Genomic DNA, 20,775 nt, shown 5'->3' with positions numbered 1-20,775 from the left:
CTTCTGTTTAGACAGAGTGTTTAAGTGACTCCTGTGTAATTTTCTGGGCCGTTATCTGTTTTACGTGGTTTCAGAGGGAAAACTATGCGGGAGAATGTTTGAAAACTCAAAAGGCCAAAGTTTTCAAAAGGTATTTTCCCCAAATTAGCAATTTTTATCTGTATTTTGACACCTAAACAAGTGACCTTTTGAATTCATTAGGATACATTTATTTGCTCGGCACCTCTGGAGACGAGGGCAATTTTTAGGCACCTCAGCATGCGGACGGGGTGGCCCTTGAGGCACCTCAGTTTGAGGAGCGACAGCCCCGTGACACCACGTCCAAGCCCCAGACTTGTGATGCCCGACATGAGGCACTTCAGTTTGAAAGTTTTGGCCACAAAAACGAGCAGCAGAAACCAAACCAAACTGAAGAGGTTGTGCAAGACCATCCCTCTTCAGCAGGTGCTGGGATAGTCTCCAAGGTAGGGGTGCAGTGTGTGTCCTGTATCCGAATCCATGGGGCATGGGGAGAAGTTTTCTTTTTTTTTTAAAAATAAAAATAAAAATGAGAATGGTAAACCCTTGGCTGCTTGGAAGAGTTGATATGCTACGGGGCGACGATAACCACAACTGCACAGAGTTTTACACAGTCATAACCACGGGGCGAAACCAAGAGGGGTGCCTGTAGGGGAAGAGCGTGAGCGCGAGGGGGGCTACGATACGGAACAAAACTTCCATCACACGGGGTAAGGGGGGGGAGCTGTTATTTCACCAACGTCACCTCGGGGACCTGGGAAGTGAGGAGCGAGGGAGGGCCCACGAGCGCTGGCGTGGGCGTGCATGACTGTGCGTGTGCGTGTGCGGTGGCAGTGGCGCGAGGGAGTCACTCCACGTTGCATGGTACACGGACCGGTGGCAGCTCATGCACGGAAACTTTGGGTTAAAATGCTAGTCGGTTTTCCTAACATCCATGCATAATGATCCATTTCTGTACATAATAAAATATATTTATATATTTATATGCATAATGCCTTTATGCAAAGAAACAAAAAAAACAAAACAAAAACAAAACGTCATATATCGCTTTGGAGAATTATGTATACACTGTCCTATTCAGAACGTCTTCATACCAAGTTCTTATGTACCATTGGTGTTTTCCCCTCTTTTTTTTTGTATCCCTCCCACCCAAGATACTAATAAAAAGTAATCAAACTTTCCAGATTATAGAGAGGATCTATACAGCACCATACCTTTTATTCATTATTATTAATTATTATTCATTTTACAAAAGAAAAATCTCAAGAAGCAAAATATATAAAACTGCCTTGTCTTTCAGTGTCATTTATCCTGTTACAATCTATGCTCGGATGAAAAGCCATTTGTGTATTGTCACCTTGCCATTCCCTCTCCTGCTTCTTCTTCCACAGTGGGTTAGACAACGACGAGAAGGAAAAAAATCATCAAGGATATGTCAAAAAAAAAGGAAAAAAAAAAAAAAAAGGATCACTGATGCAATAACACACTGCAATGACCTGTGCGAGTGACTTGCTGATGCACTGCCCGTTGGCTCCCCTCTCCTGCGAAGCGGCGTTTCCCTTCATTTTCTCTTCTCCAGAATGATCCCTCCGGGTGGTGACTCTCACCGTGTCCAGCAGCAAAGGGCAGCTCAGCCTAAAACTTCTAACTAACGTTCAGCAGGCGGGGAGCCTGCTCTGGTGGGCAGCGAGCGGGGTCCTGCAGCCCAGGAGGCGAGGAGGGCAGCGGCACCCGCGGTCAGTCCGTCCTGTCCTCGCCAGCACCAGCCGGGAGGTTTCCCTCGCCGGTTCTCCCTCGCTTCACCATCAGCCCTGGCTCCATGCTTGAACACGGGGGCGTACCATGAAGTTGAAGGAAAAGAATTAAGAAAGGAAAAGAAACAAAGCAACCCAACGGGCAAACAGACCACACGAGATCGCCTCCCTCTGGAATTCGGCCGGTCGCTTGGCGTAATGGATGCTGTATATTCGGAAAGCCCTGGTGGTGGGTTGTGATCGCTTTCTCGAGCGTAAGCAGTGTTTCAGATTCCCCAGGAAAGAGAGAAAGCAAAAATGGTCAAAAAAAATCTAAGGAAATCAAACTGGAGGCTCGGGGGAGGAGGAGGGCGGGCAGACAGGAAAAACCTCCAAAAAGAAAAGCCAACTTAAAACATCCCATAAACCATTAATATATTGAAACACCACATACTCATTGACAAGTAACTACTGTAAAGGCTACACAGTGTGTTCTCAACAGGATGGTGCTGAACATTGTCTCCACAGCAGGTGCTTGGCCATCCCAGAAAAGGAAGATTTTGCATACTTCAGAATGAGTTCAATTCCAAAAAAAAAAAACGTAAGAGGAAAAAAAAAAAAAAAGAAGAGGATCTTCACTCAGGTGTGGGGCCTATTAACAGTCTGCTTTGTTAGGAAAATAATGCAGGGTTCACAAAGGTCGTAAGCTGTAAACAGTATCACTGTCCACTTGCTGACAGCAGATTTGGCAAAGGGTTCTCTCTCTACATCTCGTGTCAGTTTGAGGGCCTGGAGAGGAAGAAAAAGAGAAGAGTGAGATTGCTACGTGTAGGAAAAAAAAACAACCCACAAATCTACAACAAAAAGCCACCCGAGTAAACCTCCAAACCCAGTGAGTTTGCACTGATAAGCAATTTTGATTTGTTGGCACCCAGAAGCTTCGACATACAGCAAAGTGCTGTCATGTAACTCCTCCTTAGTATCTGCCTCAGGTGGCTTCTGAAACTGGGGCCTAGTCCCCACCACCACCCAAAGCCTTGTGACGGCCTTCCGTGATGAACGATTGGTGATTTTTTACACAGTGTAAGAACACGGGGACACTTGCTGAAGCAACCCAAGTCGATTACAGGAATGTTTTTACTCTGTAAAATGCCCAGGAACATGTAGGGGCACTGCTGGCCTGATCTGGCAGCGCGGCTCCTGTGAGGGAAACCACCCGACGGGGTATGGTTCCTGCTCAGACTGTCCCCAGGATCCTCCTTTCTAAGGTGCCAGGCACTGATCCCACAATAGAGTTTTATTAAAATGACCTATCCCGATAATGCTGAATGATGGATGGGACTTTAATCATTTTGTCTGACGGTTATTAGAGCACCAGGGCGACAGCTGCTCCCCGCGCCATTAGGGGAGAGCTTCATTCAGGGTGGCTTAGGGAGCAGACAGATTGTGCCTTTCGCCCAAACAAAATTTGGCTTTAGCCTTAATTACGGGCAGGGTTTTGGGGGAGACTGTTGGACGAATAAAGGGATTTCCGACTGGATCAACATATTGATTTCTTCGTTTCCAAAGAGCAAATTAATGCTAGCCCTCTGCTAATGTGACTGTCTGGCAATGGCTCCGCTGGGTAAGCGTGTCCCCGTGGCCACAACAAGGTCACCACGAGTTCCCCAGACGGGCCCAGTAAGTCCCAGTATAACCAGTGGCCTGTCTGCAGACCAAACGAGCGCATCCCTTTGCAGGGAGGCTGGAGGCTGGTGGCTTCCCAAGGCCCAGGCTCCTCAGGAGGGCATGGCTCAGTCAGCACCCACGGGCTTAACCCGAGTGAGTCCTGCTGGCTCCAAATGGGGCCATTAATTAAAAAGGAAATAAGGAGAGAAACTCCTGAGTAAGTACCAGAGCGGTGTTTAACATTTAAATTAAAAACTTATGTAAAGCACAGTGCTACCGAAGAGGAGACAAAGGAAAAAAGAGGGGGACAGGCGATCACAGGCAGGATTTGTGTCAGTGGCTCTGCCCAGTGCTTCTCCTCCAAACCTTCGTGGGACTGGGGCTTACCCAAGACAAATGCATGGAGGAGGTGGAAGCTGCTCATAGCAGAACCGAAACATGCTCGATTTTCACGGTTCTGTTTACGCAGACTTTGCAGATGGATTAAAAAACGGCAAGGAGTAGATCAAAGCCTTAACCCACATGCCGCTGCAGTCCGTAGCAGACCCACGCGCTCTCACTTTCTGTCTGACCACAAAAAGCCTCCATCAACCCTGAGTTAGGTTCACAGCACTGAACACTATGCCAAGCAGGGAAGCAAATGCTCCGGCTACATTTTCATGTAGCAGTGGTTCTCCACCACATTTTCTCCCGTTCCCCGTGGCATTAGGGAAAGCTGCGTGTCTGCAGGGGAATCTCCTCCAGTGAGGCAGGACGATGCTGTCCCTTATGGGCAACAAGCCCAGGTAAGGTGCTGCAGTCCCCCTTTGTTCTGTTTTCTGGCCTTTACTTACTTCTGGGTCCCCTTTTGGGGGGAAAAAGCAACAGAGGCACATGCATGAGAGTGACTGCAAAAATATATGGAATAGAGGCAACGGGTAGATAGAAGAAAAGGGAAATCTAGCAGGGCTGGTGGGTTAGAGATCAGTGCTCGAAAGCAGTGCTGTGGCAGCAGCTGGGAGGTTGCCATGGCTCACTCACTGCAGCAAACCCATTCCCTTGGCTCTTACCTGCAGCACGGCCTCATTCCCCAAAGCTGGGGGGGACTCCCAGACAGAGGAAGGGCATCATTTGCCTACACTCCCTAAGCCACCCTCTGGAAAATTCACTTCTCCCTTAAAAAGCTCCCCAGCTCCTCTGCCAAACCTGAAGCCCATTTTCAATCATCAGAGAATGGAAAGGCATTTTAGACTTTCTCCTGAACTGTTTTAGATTTTTTTTGCTCAGTCTTTTCTTAGACTTTCTAAGAAAATCAGAATTTTCTTCTGAAGTGCAGTCACCACAACTGAGCTGACACCTGGGCTCGCACTGGAAGCAGAGGCAATCCCACTCTGGTGTTTTGACCCCTTGGGCACAGAAGGCTTGGACAAGACCCATCTGCTGGACATCAGAAGAAGCCAAAGTACTGTATCAAACTATAGCTTGTGCAACCACACATGCATGTGGTTGGTGAAAATGACAACTTTAAAAGAGAAACAGAAAAAGCATTAAATTAGGGGTAGTTTGGGATGAACTCTTGCTTCATCACTTCCCACAGACATCTGAGCCCTAGATGCTAAATCTGTTTATCCTTTTTGGTGGAAGAGAAAAGCAAAGATTTCTGTATTCCTTCTGTCCTTTCCTACGCCCTCCCATCCTCTACCTTGCTACTGACCTCCTATAAATGCTACTCTTGCCTTAATGTGTGTCTTAATGCTGTGATGACCCTCCCAGCAATAACATTTCCTCACCTCTGTCTCACATCACGTCTCCACCACCTAAGGGGAAGGTGGTCTCCCAAGCCCCTTGCCAGTTTATGCTCTATCAGACAAGCTCTGAAGCCTCATCTGCTCCGTGCTGCTTTCTCCCTTTGGTTCCTACTGCAGCACGGGAAATTCCTGCAGTGGGTTGCAAAAAGAAAAGGGATGTGATCCTTTCCTTGATTGTAGTACTTGACTCTGCACCCTCAACACACACCTCCTCTGTAAAGCAGCCCACTGAGGACCCGCTGGTTTGGCTGGAAACCTTGCTGAGTGGATATTGCATCTTGAAAAATATCACCACCCAAAGGTCTGTAAGACGAGAGTTTTCCCTGGGTGCCACTCAGTACGACTCCCCAGAGACAAGAAATCCCAATAACGCCTTTTACAAGTCCACAGAGTGTAAAAATGTAAACATTTTGAAGGAAACTCGTGTCCTTTTGTGACAGATATGCACTTGTTCCAGTGCCTCTGTCCCTTGCTTCTGTCATTGCCACCAGCAGTACAGCTTCTTCTTTAAAATGGGGTTAGGCTTAAAAGCAGGGCATGATTAGGCATGCTTGCAGCCTTTTTGTTGTTTAAGTTAATATTCTGTCATAGGTTTTCACGGTTCAACACTGAAGAACACAAAAGTATTTGCTAGACCTGAACAAGGAAAATAACTCTTGTGGCCTTCTGCAACGACAAAGTTGCAGCGTGAGATTTTTCATAGAACCACAGAATGGTTTGGGTTGCACGGGGCCTTCAACACCATCCAGTCCCAACCCCCTGCCATGGGCAGGGACACCTCCCACCAGCCCAGGTTGCCCAAAGCCCCATCCAACCTGGCCTCGAACACCTCCAGGAATGGGGCATCCACAGCTTCTCTGGGCAAGAGCAGAATAAAAATGCTGATGCCATGGCGGGTATGTCACTGTGCTCCCATACAGGCCAAGCATATGCTGCACCAGAGTGGCACCGTGCCAAAATGCAATGCTGAGGTCAGGATGCAAAGTCCAAGGGAAAGCAGAGAGCTGGCAGCTTCATGCACTGTCTCACAAGGGCCTGAACTTTCAGGCATGTTGCAACTTCACTTTTCCTCTTTGAACTGTACTCAGAAAAATAGATTATTTTTTTTTCTGGTTCAGACTCAGAGAACAAGGGGAAAAGAATGGAAAGAGGAAGAGAGCAGCAGAGAACTGGGACATATGGGAGCTAAAAAATTGCTGTGCTGGTACTTGCACAGGCACGTAGAGCACGAAAGCGTATCCTTTCCTTCTGTGGCTGCTGCTTCTCTCCAAAACACGCTGCAAACCATAGCAGACAACCAAATGCTTTGGAAGTAAATGCACCTGCAGATGTCAAATCGTTCTCCCTGTATTAGCTCTGCAACAAAAGGCTTGCCCGGGACCTCAGCGAGGTGCCACAGCTACTGGCATGAATGCTGTTCTGATAGACCTTCCTCTGCCTCCTTGCTCCTTGCAGAGGCCCGTGCTGTTCGTCGTATCTGTAACACCACTGCTGCTTGCTCCTGCACAACCAACCTGCAGCATCACAGAAGTTCACAGCTTGGCCAAAAGCTGGGCCTTTCTTTTCACACCCCTGCACAGAATAAGCCTCTGTGAAGATTTAAACCAGACTGCATGGCGAGGAGATGAGCACAAAATGACGTTAGCCCTACTGATCTCAGCACTTGCTCATCTAAATCTACATTTACCTTGCCACGCACTTTATAGTTTGTCAGGACTACAGGGGAAAAACAAAAGAAAGAGAAGATTTTTGCTCTTCTACTTTTCTGATAAACACGTATTGAATGTAATCTAATCATTAATACATTGCCATCTCTTTTATGCATGTGAATAGGTTAAAAAAAAAAAAAAAAAAAGTCGAACTTTCACAACTGTTTATGAAGCTTTTGAAGAACTACTCTTCACAGAATCATAGAGAAGTCTAGGTTGGAGGGGACTTCTGAACATCATCTGGACCAACCTTCTTCTGAAGCTTAGGTTAGATTACTCAAAGCCTTGTCAAGGAAAGCCTGGCAAATTTCCAGCAAGGGAGGGTCCTCTGGACAGTTCACTTCCCACTCAAAGGTGGCCGAGGTCCCTTCTACCCATTTTACAGAGGAGAAGAAGACACCTGGAGAGAAATTGGCCCACCCATGCTCACACACTTCAAGGAAAAACAGATTGGGGTTTTCCTTATGTCTTGGGACCTGGTACTAAACCACCCAATCCACAGGAAATTCTGCACTTGTTTGCAAGAGGAGCAGGCTCGTACAGACGACACTGCATATGTCACTGTGTTGTTGCCCATACAAAAAGACCATATGTTGTGCCACTTGTTTTTACACCTACAGAGATGCCAACGTGCAGCTACGCTGGCTTTCCAGCACAAGCACTGATGACATCCAATTGCTTTTGAGAACCATCCACATCTGGCTGGGTTCAATCCCCTGCCCTGGTCAACCAAGAAGAACCAAAATGCTTGCAAAATATAACTTTTAAAAGGGGGAGAGGACATCAGCTGAATAAAAGGCCCATGGGAGCACTGGCAAAGAGACCTCTGCTGTGGATGAGAAGAGGATGGATAACTACTATACCTGTGCAAATACAGAGAAGGATTTTGCTTATGCCTTTGAATCTGGAGAACAAATGTTGCTTTCCAAGCTGGAGAGTAAAGGGTACCTACCTGACTGGAAACATCGTGAATTACGCATTTTACAGTGCCATGGAAACCTGCTATGTACTCTTTTTCTGAATGTCCTCATAGACTGTCTCTTTTTCTCTGCCAAGCGCAGGCCAGTAATGCTCACATGGATCACCGAGAAGGATTTCCACCAAGCTGATGTAAGGCAGAACCTCCTCTACCAGGATTTAGAAGTGTTAGGAGGAGGCAAGAGAGGCAAGGCCCTTCCTCTAAACCAGATCTTCTCTACACTTGTATGAAATACCTGTGGAAGCTGAGAGAAGCAGTTTGCAGGAGGAGGCAGCGCGGGGAAGAACAACGGGCTAGGCACTCAGCTCAGATGAAAAAGTGCACGAACACACGCTATTCTCCACAGCACCCTCTGGGAAGTATCCTTTTTTCCCTGGAGCAATCGCATACAGCCTCAGCCACGCAGCAGCCTCTGTTAGCTGAGCCGTGTCCCCGTCCGCTTGCTGCCCAACAGATGTCTGCTCCGCCAGACTCCACAAGGGCCGCCCCGCGTGGTAATCTGAGTGGAAAAGCTGATTAAACGGCCCCACAAACCGGGCCGGAGCCCTGCCACCCAACTGCTGGTACCTGAGTTAATGGGGCCGGTGTCCCCACGTGGAGGCTTGATGGGGGGCAACGCTGCTGCGACCATCCTGCAGGAGACTCTCGCTCTCCACCTCCAGCACCAGGAGCCCAGGGGGAGGCTGTGCGAGCATCTATCCCTCACAATCTTTCTTCAGGCCAGGAGAAAAAGCCCGGCTATTTACTCACAGCACTGCTCAGCTGCATGCACTCCTGTTGCCCACGCCGTACCTGTGCCCTTTGGCTGTCATGAAGCTAAGACTCAAGCCTCTCCGCCTGTCAGCTCATCACTGTGGCTGAGCACTGAATTGCCATGAAAGAAGATCCTGACCTTTCCTCAGCTGCATGATGCTGTGTTTCTAAAAAAAACCTCTCTTATTATGCACTTCTTGAAGAAAATATGCTTTTTAGGGGGCTGTTTAAAGGCCCGGATGAAAAGGCAGAAATAAAAAAAAAAACCACCTGTAACCAGCCCAGCTATTGGGCAAGAGCATGACCCGGGACGAACGCTGATCCTCAGCTCTAAACAATCATATAACGGCTCATTCACGTGAAAAAAGACATTTGCAAGACTCGTTCTCTAATGAAACCCAAGCGCTGCCGATCCGGGGAGGAAAGCACTGGGGAGACCAGTTGATGCGGGCTGCTCTAAAAATACCAGTTTGTGCTGTCATCTGGTGAGAGTATGTCATCCTGTAATCTTGGCATCTGCAGGGACAGCAAGTTTCTGCCTAATTATTGCAGCTGAATCACATGACAAAGCATGAGGCACCGAAATATGGATATATATATCGCAAAAACAGAACACCCAAACCACAGGAGCAGACCACTATCTGGGCTTCGGCTGCCGACCGCTGAGCCTGCGGACAGAGAGCTGGTTTTGAGGGACCTTTTCCCTCGGGTAATAACCCGAAAACAAAAACTTAGGTTTAAATAAATAAATAGCCCAAGCTCTTCCAGGAGGAGCGAAGGGATCCATCACGTTCCTGTGCCTTCACCCCCGCTGAGGCCCCGCGAGCACCCTCCTGGCTCAGCCGGCCCGGCCTGGGGAGGAGCAGCCCCATCTGCTGCTGCTTCCCATCGACACGGGGCCGTGACAAGGACTTTCTGGAGCCGAGCTGGGGACAGTGGCCGCCGGCAATGCCACAGCAGGGACCAAGGCCCAGCGGTGCCTGAGGTGGCAGCAGTACAGCAGCAGAGGCTGCAGCTTCCCCACAGGCACAGGGCAGGCCCCTGGGGAGCCTGCTCGGGGCAGGCCCTCCCTGGAGTTAATAGGATACCTGTTCGCAGAGAAATACCAAGTTTTCCACAGGGATATTTTTTGCTCAAAGACTGAACTTGGCGCACGTGACGCTCGGCTAGTCACAAAACCACTTCTCAAAAGGCAGGCTGGCTGAAACAGCGCTGAAACACGAAAAGCGCGCCACCGCCTTAACCACCGACCTGTTAGAAACGGAGCAGAAGTATTTGCTCCTCTTGAACTGCTTCTGGATTTCTTCAAGGTAGCCGCACAGGAAACCTGTCGGCCCTGCCTGTGAGACCTCATTTTGGAAACTGAGAGAGGAGGGAGCGCAGCCATGGGGCTGAGGCAGCCAGGGTCCACCAGATCTGCCCTCCACGTGTCAGCTTTAACATGCAGAAAGCAAGGTTTGTGGAAAAGAATGACAATCACCCTCCTCGTGGCACGTTGTCCTGTCAGAGTGCTCTGATTCAATGGGGACAAACTGCATCCAAAGGGATCTCTTTACTATTTCAACTTTTAAGATGGTCTTTTAGTCATCCTCAGGCCTACGGGTTTGTCACTGGTATGAATTTTGCCCAGAAAGAGGCCGAATGTAAACGAACAAATCAGCAGCTAGTCCTAACAGATACAGACTAATGAAACACAAACAGGCCTTTTATTACATCTCCTGGGATTTTGATTTATCAGTGATGTTAACCATCAAATTCTGCGAACTAATTCAGGACACTGCTCTTAGAGACTCGTGCACTCCTACAGTAAGATGACTTGGGACTTCAGCGATGCTCGGGTAAAAGGAGTGGCTCTAACTGCTCTGTGAAGTATTTTGCTTCTCACTTTCAAACAAGTCAACGTGGCTTCAGCACAGCTCTGTTACAGCGCCCAGAGGGATCCGGCTAAATGGCACATTAAAACCTCTCCCAGAAGATGCAGCTAGATGAGTTTTGCAGACATCAAAACCAGCTCAAGAAGTTCCTGCCCTACTTGCACGGAGCCGCCCTCCACCCCCTTCCCAAGCCCTGCCAGCATCGCCGGCTGCGGGGCTCTCTCCAAAGCTGGATTGCTGGAATAACTGAGGCAAAAACAGCTTCTTCAAGGGGTTTTGATGCCAGAGTGGTTGCTGATCACCAGCTCCCCGTATATCCCCCATTTCTGCCCCAAATTGATGGGGAGAGCCCCCATCGGTTTGCTTGGGGCTGCTCTTCGGGTGAATACAACTCCCTTGGGCTGAGAAGGAGCACAGAGCAAAGAGCCAAAGTGGTGGGAACACCAGCAGAGCGAGGGAGGACCCACTGGGTTATAAATAAAAGGCATTCTGGAGAAAGGCTAGGCAACAGTGATGTCTTCACGTACTGATAAATGGGCTGAAGAAACAACCCGGTGATTACCTGCGTGGGTGACGGGCAGATTCAGTGCTCTTGGGAAGCAAGCAGGGATAGGGGAAAATCATGGCTGTGTGAATAACATCAGAAAAAAGCACATTGATTCCCTTCTTTCCTTCTTGTAGGAGGAAAATCCAAACGAATTTGGTTCTATATGTAGGGTACGTATAAGCTAAAGAACTGTGTATTTGGCTGCTTTCTTTTCTTCCTGAAAGCTGACTCCAGCTTTTCCCTTATTTTTCATAGAAAACACAGCCCTCTGAGGTATGCCAGGAGCCCATTGTGACTGCTTCACTTCGTGGAATGGATTTAACATGAGCAAGCATCAGGCTGTTCTGCTGAAAGTGTTTCCCAGCCTCCAAGCCCACAAAGCTTTGTTACTGGGGTCATGAAAAGCACTGAGAGGAGATTTTAATTCAGGGGGTCCCTGTGCTACAGCGAGGCAGAAAAATAGCTGAGAAAACAACTCAGGCTGATGACACCTGACTTCACGTGAGATGCTCCTACCAAAACGGGAGGCACTCGCTCAGAGGCCAGCTCTTCAGCGGTGATGCTCAGCAGAGCAGGACCTGTGGAGGTGAACCAGCACAGCAGAAATCACCTGCACTCACACCTGACACTGGAGGCACCCCATAGCAGCCAGTCCGGCTGCCAGAGAGAGAGAAAAAGGCTTCCACAGATGAGTAGACGTTAATTCACTGAGGAGAGCCATCTCCTTAATAAATCTGTCCTCTGAAACGAGGCTCCTTGCACACAAATGCATTGGATCCTCTCCTCTGAGGGCACAGCCTGGGAAGGATGAGGTGATTTTGCTCTCCCTGCATGGTGCAGGACAGGGTTGAGAGGCAGCTGGGAGCCCTGGCGAGGTGGAGTGCCTCCCTGGTGCTGCTGGTGGGTCTCCCCTGGCACCTTCTACCCACACACAGTAAGTGACGATGCTAAAACATCACCCTACTGGAAGTGTGTCAAGCACAGCTGTCAGTAACATCTCTGCTTTAAGCAGAATGTACCCTTGGGTGTTTCACCTCAGGCAAAGAGGGTTTCTAAATCCACAAAGCTCATGCACCTGGAGGAAGAGGCAACTGATCGACAAACGCGACCTGCTGCAAGTTTTTGCTTCCCAATTCATGAACCACTTTTCTTTTCTCTCCCCTTTTCCTTTATTACATTATCAAGCACTGGAGCTGAAATAAAAGCAGAATTCAGCTGGTGCCCTGTCCTTGCCACGATGCCATCCCATGCACAAGTCCTCTACAGGATAGTAAGAAAGGAAATAAGAAAGTTGGAAGTCAGCTGCAAACCGAGTGAATGCCTCTTTTAGCCTCAGTGTTGGGATGCTCTGCACACTGTTCTGAAGTTAACACAATACTTTCAATAATTTATAGCTAACCTTTTATCCTACTGTGTTTTGAAATCTACTCCCTTATACTAATAAATAAACAAAGGAGAAAGGGCACTTTGTGTGGAACCTACTCGATGAGTCAGGGAGTATGTACGTGGAAGCAGGCAGAGAGGTATGGGCAGCAACCTGCAGAATCACAAAGGATGACAGGAACAACATTTACAGGCTCTGGTGTCCCCAGATGTGGAAAAGAAACACAGAGAAAAACCACAAAAATCTGGAAAAAATAATCTGAGGAGGCAAATATTTCAAAAGCACTGGTGTCAGAACCCAAACCTTAAGATATTCTCTTGGTGGAGTCCAAAAGGAAATGATATCTACACAAGTCCTGAGAGGGACCAACAATTTTTCTGCGTATTTAAAGCACTTAGAACAGGATGTTCCTGCGACCAGGATCCTACCTTTGTTATTTCAAAATATAATCCCTTGATTTGCCACTTTTCTTTCGTTAGCAATTACATTAAAGACTAAAACCAAACAATTGCACTAGCGCAGCTGTACCGCAGCAGCAGTACACCTCTAATTCAGCCCAGATCTGTGCCAGCACTGATCTTTCAAGGGCACTCTCCCTCCTCCCCTGCCGCAGTACTGCTGCACTGACTGCAAAGCCCCTCGCCCCGTGCCCGTGTAACACGGCTTGGCTACGTGCAGCATCGGCTGCAGAGACGGATCCACCTGTTGCGACTTCAAAGAAGGCAAGCTGGGGCTCTCTGATTCCTGGAACCCACAAATATTCCACCTGGGTTTGCCTGATTTGTCATTAACATTTCTTATGCCTAAATTAAGAAGGACACGTAGCATCAGATGCGTGCTGACACGGTGGCAGCCGAGCCGCTTTTATAGCTTAGCCTCATTTCCCTCCACACCTCCGAATTTTTCTTGGTTGTAGCTGTTGCATACCAAAACACAGCAAGCCATCACAAGCCCAATTAGTGCCATTAGTGTGCGCTAACAATTAAGTGTTTGGTACAGACTCCAATAAAACTACGGAACCCAGCATTTTAGCACATCCACGGGGCACTGACCTGTTTGCCCATTTTTCCCTGTTCTGAAAGATCCTTCAGCCTGGTACCCAACTCTGTGATGAAGCCTGTTTAGCACCAGTGAAGTTCCCCACATTCAGACTGACAACGTTCTGAGCTGAGATGAGGGAATCAAAGTTAAAATCCAGCCCATCTGCATCCATGAGTTCACTGCGGATGATGGACTCCATGTCACACTCCAAGCTCCCATTGAAAATATCCAGGTCCAAGTCACTCGGGAATTTCTCGTGTCCCATGACCGGGAGGTTCACGCTAGAGGAGTACAAAGAGGAGCCTGAGAGCGGGTCAGAAAGTGTTTGCATAGACTGGTTGACGGGCGACTGCTGATGTTTGGAGGAACCCAAGCTGTTCGAGTCACTCAAGCCTATGTTACTGATGGAATTGGACAAGGCACGGCTGCCGCTAAGAGGAGAGTTGTGAGACTGGTGCTGGTGATGGGGCAGGCTCTGATTGACCAGACCGCCCTGGCTGGACTGCGCGGCAAACGACATCATGGGGTCGTTGCGGAGCATGATGTTCCTGCGGGAGTTTTGGGCGGACACAGCTGTGCTGGCTTGGGACATGAGCGGGTCGGACTGCGTCATCATGACATCGCTGTGGCTGAGCGCATCGGAGGCGAGCAGATCCTGCAGCGTCTGGTTGTTGTAATGGGACATGGAAGAGAAGGTGGCCTGCTTGTTCTCCTGAATGGTCTGCATGGGCGACTGGCGGAGGGAGTTCAGGGACGAGGGCCCGAACACGGCGTTGTTGAAACTACTCGAGGGGGAACCCAGCCCCGAACCTTTGGAACCATACGGAAAGCTGGAGCTCCTCTGCATCATCCCTCCCGTGGGTGACTGCTGGGAGGAAGGGAGTGTTATATTGTCCAAGAGATCATCCATGAGGTTATCTGTCAGTCCATCGTTCAAATTCATTGTCCCGGCCATATCAGTCAACCGAGGCAACTCCACGGTACACGGTTTGTTTACCGAGGGGGACAAGCTCGATGGACTGCTGTACAGCATGGGAGAAAGCGGAGCGTCGTCGTCTTGAACATCATCTAGCTCGGTGCTTGCCAAAATGGGGGACAAGCGGCCGCTTATCGTACTGGCGTTGGAATTCGTCCGGGAGCGAAAATCCGTCCAGGCGTCCAGCTCATCGCTGCTGCGGGACGTTGGGCTCCCCGGCCACTTGGAGAGCTGGGAAGGGCTGTCCTCGCTTGCCTCCTGGGCCGTTTGCAGGGCTGCCTTTTTCTTAGCCGCCCGCCCTCTGCTCTTGGTGTACTTGTTGCTGTTGTCCATGGACACGGCGCGTCTGCGTGGCGCCTTGCCCACTTTTCCGCCGTCTGGATTGATCATCCACCAGGAGCTCTTCCCGGTGCCCTCGTTCTGCACCCTGATGAAGCGGCTGTGGAGCGACAAGTTGTGCCGGATGGAGTTCTGCGGGAAAGGAAGAAAACGAAACGTCAAGGCCAGCACTTCTTTTGCTACCCCAAAACCTCCACCGCAAAACCAACATCACATGAAGACCACATCGGTAAAAACAACGGGCCCTGTAGGACATCACTGTGGGTTTCTTGGGTGGTGGACCAAGCTGTGCCTTCTTTCTCCATGAGAGGCACCAGAATTACACCCATACCACAGCAGCTGGCCAGCTGCCCCCCTGCTATAGTGTCCTCATAGTATCCTACTCATCTGTATGAAGTTGCACAAAGTCGTCTACCCCGTGTTGTAGAGGACGCCACAAAAAACAGCTCCTGTGTTAGCCCCAGTGAAACACCACCAGATTTACACCCCAAAAATTGGGAAAAAAAATCCAGCTCTACTCATCCTGCTGATTTGGGGCTTAAAATAAGGCTTAAGAAAGGACGTTCAAGTAGTATTGGCAACTGAGAATGCTTCCAAGGGGCTGGATTTTTTTTCCCCATGTGCAAGTCAAAGATTTTTGGAGTGATGCCATATTCTTTTGACAAAACAGTTGTGCTATTCCTTCATGTTAAAGACGGTCAGGTTTAAAAAGTTGCACTTTTCCCTAAATTTCAGCAAATACCAGCTATAAAGAGAATAAAATTACATTTGTTCTACCAGCACGCTTTAAAAGCACAGTGTCAACAGGACGATAGCACGATCAAACCACCCAGAATAAATGACCTTAATTTACAAAGCACTGAAGAAATTCCAGGTTTAAACGCGCAAAGAACGCATCAATCAGCAAATCATTCACAAGCATCTCAGCACTTGCCTCGTAAGGATAAATGGATGTTTGACATATGTGAACTGGAGACACGCTGGATGTATGAAGAAATACAGCCCAGCTTTTTTTTTTAAAACAATCCTTCTCAGCATAAGATGCCTTCTCCCCCCTCTAAGTGTTGTGGTTTTTGTCAGATTGTGAAATGGAAAACATGCCTGAAGTTCTTCTCACATGCAGACAGCAGACGCGTTTGCGATGAAAAGAGAAATCGTATTGACTGCGGTTCAAAATAGCAACTGCTCTGTTTTAAACCATTTGCACAAAACAGCAGACCAGGCTTTGCAGACGCACTCGAGACAAGTTTGGGTCAGCACTTCAACTGTAAACTCATCTACTTCCAAGGAACTATAATGCCATTAAAATATGTTGGAGTGAGGTGCAGCACCATAACTCTTCAGTCTAAGGAGGGAAAAGTTTCTTATTGTTTAGCTGATGAACATTTTTAACTGTATTCTGAGCCTGGTAAAAGTCTGCTTCTAACTTCTAATAACTAGGCACCACTGCTAACTTCCTCATGTTTCTCTCAACTGGCAGCAGACCGCTGGTTTTGTTGATATTTTTATTTTTAATTTCTATTTTAAAACATTATTTCCTGATATTCCAGATTGTACTGCATCAGTGCAGGTAGCTCTTGCATTCATCCCCTGTGACAACTACATGTGAGAATATCTGCATGGGAATCTCTCCGGGTGGCTGGATTAGGATGACCAGAGCTAGAACACCACACCAAACACCATCATGTACACAACCTACAAATGCTGGATACAAGAATAAGCACCACAGTGATACCTACAGATGATAAAATTCTCCAAAAGCAGAAAAGAAACACCCAAGGTGGCATATGTAGACTGCCATACAGCTTCAAATGTGAAAACACTCAGCCCAAGTGCCAGCAGCCAACAGTGTGTGACCTCTGGTATTCTCATGAATTTCTGCTGGTGGTAGGTGTAGTATGAAAACATCTGGTCTAAAACCACAAAAAATCCCAAATGGTCAGTTGGTAAAAACGCGAAATTGAAGAACATTTTAGGATGAGGGTTCCTGCATGTGTGGATATATGTGCACATGCGTAATCTCCCTATAATATCTTTTCGCTCAGTGTTGGTATCACACAAATAATAGCAGAATGTAATAATACTTTTGCACTGAAAATTGTTAGTTATGAAAAAATCCAAGCAGTTTGTTTTCCTTTACGTTATACAATACGCCATTTATGCTCCAGCTTCTGTTTTTCTTTACTTTTCTCCTGCAGAAAAACTGTTTTCTTACACATAATTACGGGCCAATTTATTTTTGTGTACCTCATCTCCACCCTCTGTTCAAACACTGCCTTGAAACCCACTTCTTTCATGTAGCCTCCCCCGTTAACCTCTTCAACAACAGTATCTGAGATTCTTGGTTTCTCCATGTGTTGGATGCCCTGCCAAATCAAATTATGGCTGGACCCTATTATGCTTTCACAAGCGAGTTTTGCTATGGAAATCAGTGAGTGAAGGCTGCTGCGCTGGGCTACCAGGCTGCTACCTGGATGGAAATAACTGTGCTTGCTACCTGTTTCAGGATTGTCAGTGAATGTTCACAGCTGCATAAAGTATAGGAAAACGTTGTGGCACAACCTCTGCTCCCAGGCATGTGCACTAGCAACGTATGATCCTGCGACAAACCACAGAGGAGGTGGGGAAGGAACGAAAACACAGTTTGCGATTTGAACCCGCTGCTGCTCCCATTAATGGGAATTTGTTCTGGCTTATTTGAGGGAAGGAGTAGGCCACTATGATGGAAACAAAACACATTTTTCCATGCCAAAATGCAACGAGAAACTTTAAAAGATCTAGAAAGGAACGCTCATGAATCTGTCCTGGAGACCATATGTCCGCGGGACAGATGCTAGCCAGGCTGCAGACACCTTGGAAAGAGCTCACATACCACTGAAGGCTACAACACAAGGACTGTACAAGAGCAGAGCAGAAAATAAATATGACGAGCTCCTCCCTTTATTAGCGTTACTATTTATACCCGACTTGAAGTAGGCTGCATGCCCTACCAAGAGCCAGAAGACTGAGGTTCCTGCAGATAAGATGAAGAACATATGGCACTGTGCCTGGCCCAGCTGGGTCCCAGTCCCTCTGGAAGTGGTCCTGCAGAAAAGTTTTTGGCCCTGAAGGCGAGGAAGACCCAGCAGAGAGGAGCAGATGAGGCAGGGCTGATGTGGTACAGCGCCTCAGGAAGGCGCACTTTCGTTAAATTAAAATACCTATGTCTGTGAGGGGGATTATGTGCCTCTGACAGACAGGTGGGGGCAAGGCTGTGAGGAGATGGGCAGGTGGAGTGACGCTGCTGGGGAGGCCAGAAGCTGAGCACGGAAGGTGGAGAGAGGGAAGGAGAGGACCAGGACATCTGGAGAAGGGGATGGCAGCGGTGTGGGGTGGAGCAGACCCACGCAGAGCTGAAGGGGAAGGCATCAGAAGAAGGCGCTGTGAGGCCAAGCGATGGCACCACAGGGAAAATGGCGGAGGAAGGGTGGGCGCTCAGCCCTGACAGAGCTGGGGACGACGGGGTCCTGCCTCGACGTGCTGAGTCTGTGGGATATGAGGCTTCCCAAAGGCAGCCCCTGGGATGAGGAAAGCTCGGTGGTGGCATCAGAAGTGGTCCCAATCTTCCCTGCCCCATTTGCTAGGCACTTCTCTTCACCATACACCTCACGACCCTTGGGTTTTCATCTAAACCTGCCTGGTTTTGTGAAACAGCAGGCCAAGGGCTGGCAAGATAGCACACCAGCACTCACTAGCAATATAATCGGAGCTGAGCACCCCATAGGAGCCCGAGCAGCAACACATGGGGTGACACTACTACTCCAAAACCTGGGGCCACACAGGGAGTCACTGCTGACCAGGGGCAGTGCTGATCTGCTACTCCCGTTTTTATTAATGCTCCTTGAGGGAATCAGCCACGTTTTTGCTCAGGAAAATAAATGAAATCAGCTACCATGTCCTAATTACACATCCCTCTTGGTATTTTGGTACGAGTGCGGACGGATAAGCTCCCAGGGAGGACACTCAAACATTTCCATCGTGCCGTATACCTGATTTGGTGCAAACATATACACGAGCCTCCCGGAAAAGCTTAGGCCATGCGTTATTTCAACACACAGCCCTGGCCGAGCCAAAGCAGCAAATGCTCGAGCTTTTAAGACAGACAAAATCCCCCCCCCCCAGCTCCTCCAGCCCGTGTCTGCTTCAGCCTCTTCCAAACTGTGTTTACCTTGTGGAGCCCGTCCATTAACTCAGACACCAGCTGCAAGTGCTTCCACTGCAACACAGAGTCTTTTTTGTCTGGGAGCAACATGTGGTATCAATTTATCATTCTCAACCACGCAACAAGGAATCCACTCACTTTAAAAATAAAGAGAGTTGTGTAACTTAACTCTTAAAGGCCCAAAAAAAAAGAAAAAAAAAGGAGGCTGAAGATTAGCAAGATGAGGTGCAGCTGGTGGCTGCCGGGTCCAAGTTACACACTGCTCTGTTTTCATTTCAGTGTTTTGCAAGGAGAAGTTAATTCATTATTTCAGATACGGGCTCCTAAGCCGTAAAGTTGCTACTACAAATCAAAAGCAGCGGTTTATTTTAACAATTGGGATACTGGGAAACGATGAGAGGAAAACAAACACGATCTGCAGGCCTGTAACTGCTGCTAACGCTCACTTGGGAGAACTATACTTCATTTTACACTTTATTAACATATTTAATGCTCTAACTTCACCAGATGAGGTTGTATGGTAGCCACTCAGTAGGGAAAGGCTGCAGTGCTGCTCTTCTCAAGGAGCTTAAGCATCCCCAGCCCAAATGGGTCTCAGAGCTCATCTTTCCCGTAAGTTTTTGCAAATCAGGAAAAAAAATAATGTAATAAAGTGGTGAAGGTACTGGAGATAGAGAAAAAGCAAGAATTAAAACACACAAGAAAAGTCCTCCAACAGCATTTGCCCAGCCATTTCTTACATCTTTTTAATTGCCTGTATTTTTTCCATACAAAACCAAAAATCACGTATTTTTGGTTTGTTGTAGTCTCCCTAAATTATGAAAGTTTCAGGGGAAAAAAACAGCATTAAGCAAATTACATAAAAAAAAGAGAGATCTTTTTTGAGAACCAACCACAGACGAGCAGGGCACATACCTCCAGCGGTCCCAAACCAAGGACTCTGCACTATGCCAAATTATGACGGAAGAACTTGGTTAGAGGAGGGCAAACAAACCCCGAGATGCACGCCTCATGCCCCGGGGCTGCTCCCTTACACAAGGACAGGATATGTGCCCCCAGAGGAGGTGGGTGCCCTCCCTTCCTAAGGGAAAGGCATCTCGAAATGCGGAGCTGAGGGGACTTAGTCACAGCGCAATTAAAAGCTTTTCCACCAAAAAAAAAAAAAAAAAGAAGTCTAATTAAAACAACTGCTGCCTCACTCTTTGCAAACACTGATATTGCAAATCACTACGCTGACGTAAATAAAGCTCAGCTGAAAATATACGCTGCCTGGAAATCGTCTCAGCGCATCACACTTCCAGTTAGCAGAAAAATCTCCAGTTATTTTACAGTCAGACGTCTACTGACCACAGGAGGACTCTAATAAATAACATTTGTTTTGCTGTGAGCAGAGCACGCTGCTTGCAGTTTATTTTTTTTCCACTGCGTGTTGGGAGAAGGGAAACAGGGCGAGGGAAATGCTGGTAGTTTAACTAGTGCAGCTGCGGAGAAGGAACACAGTCTGAGGATAAAAAGTGTAACAGCTCCATAAAGAGCAATGGCAATGGCCATGCAATGTGTATACGTATATTTTTACATGTTTAGAAGCTGCCTGAGCAAGCTTTTGCCCAGCTATTTTCATTCCTGGAGGGCTGGGGAGAACATCCCCTTCCTGCAACCCAGCCCATGGCCATGTCCCCCCTTCGCCTGGGCACTCAGCAACTGCTCCCCGTGCCAGCAGACACCTACGCTGTAAAAATATAAGCTGCTAAAAATGTAAGTGCTTG

General features: G+C 48.1%; 1 protein-coding gene across 2 annotated transcripts in view; it reads right to left on the bottom strand.

The window, feature by feature from the left end:
- Positions 1–1,215: 1,215 nt before the first annotated feature.
- The window catches only part of FOXO3 (forkhead box O3), a 79,167-nt gene continuing 59,607 nt past the window's right edge, over positions 1,216–20,775 (bottom strand). The window contains exons 2-3 of one of the 2 annotated variants that reach the window (XM_082757229.1): positions 13,505–14,940; positions 2,404–2,540 (exon numbers count right to left, since the gene is read on the bottom strand). In XM_082757229.1, the coding sequence (XP_082613355.1) occupies positions 13,540–14,940 (1,401 nt within the window). In that variant the 3' untranslated portion in view covers positions 2,404–2,540; positions 13,505–13,539. Of the gene's footprint in view, positions 2,541–13,504; positions 14,941–20,775 lie in introns of both variants that reach the window. The other variant, XM_082757230.1, reaches the window with a different exon arrangement.

Source organism: Aythya marila (assembly GCF_965140915.1).
Source record: "Aythya marila genome assembly, chromosome: 3".
In the NCBI taxonomy this organism is placed as follows: Eukaryota; Metazoa; Chordata; class Aves; order Anseriformes; family Anatidae; genus Aythya; species Aythya marila.
Note: the sequence above shows the minus strand (reverse complement) of the source record. Positions and strands in the feature narration are given on the sequence as shown.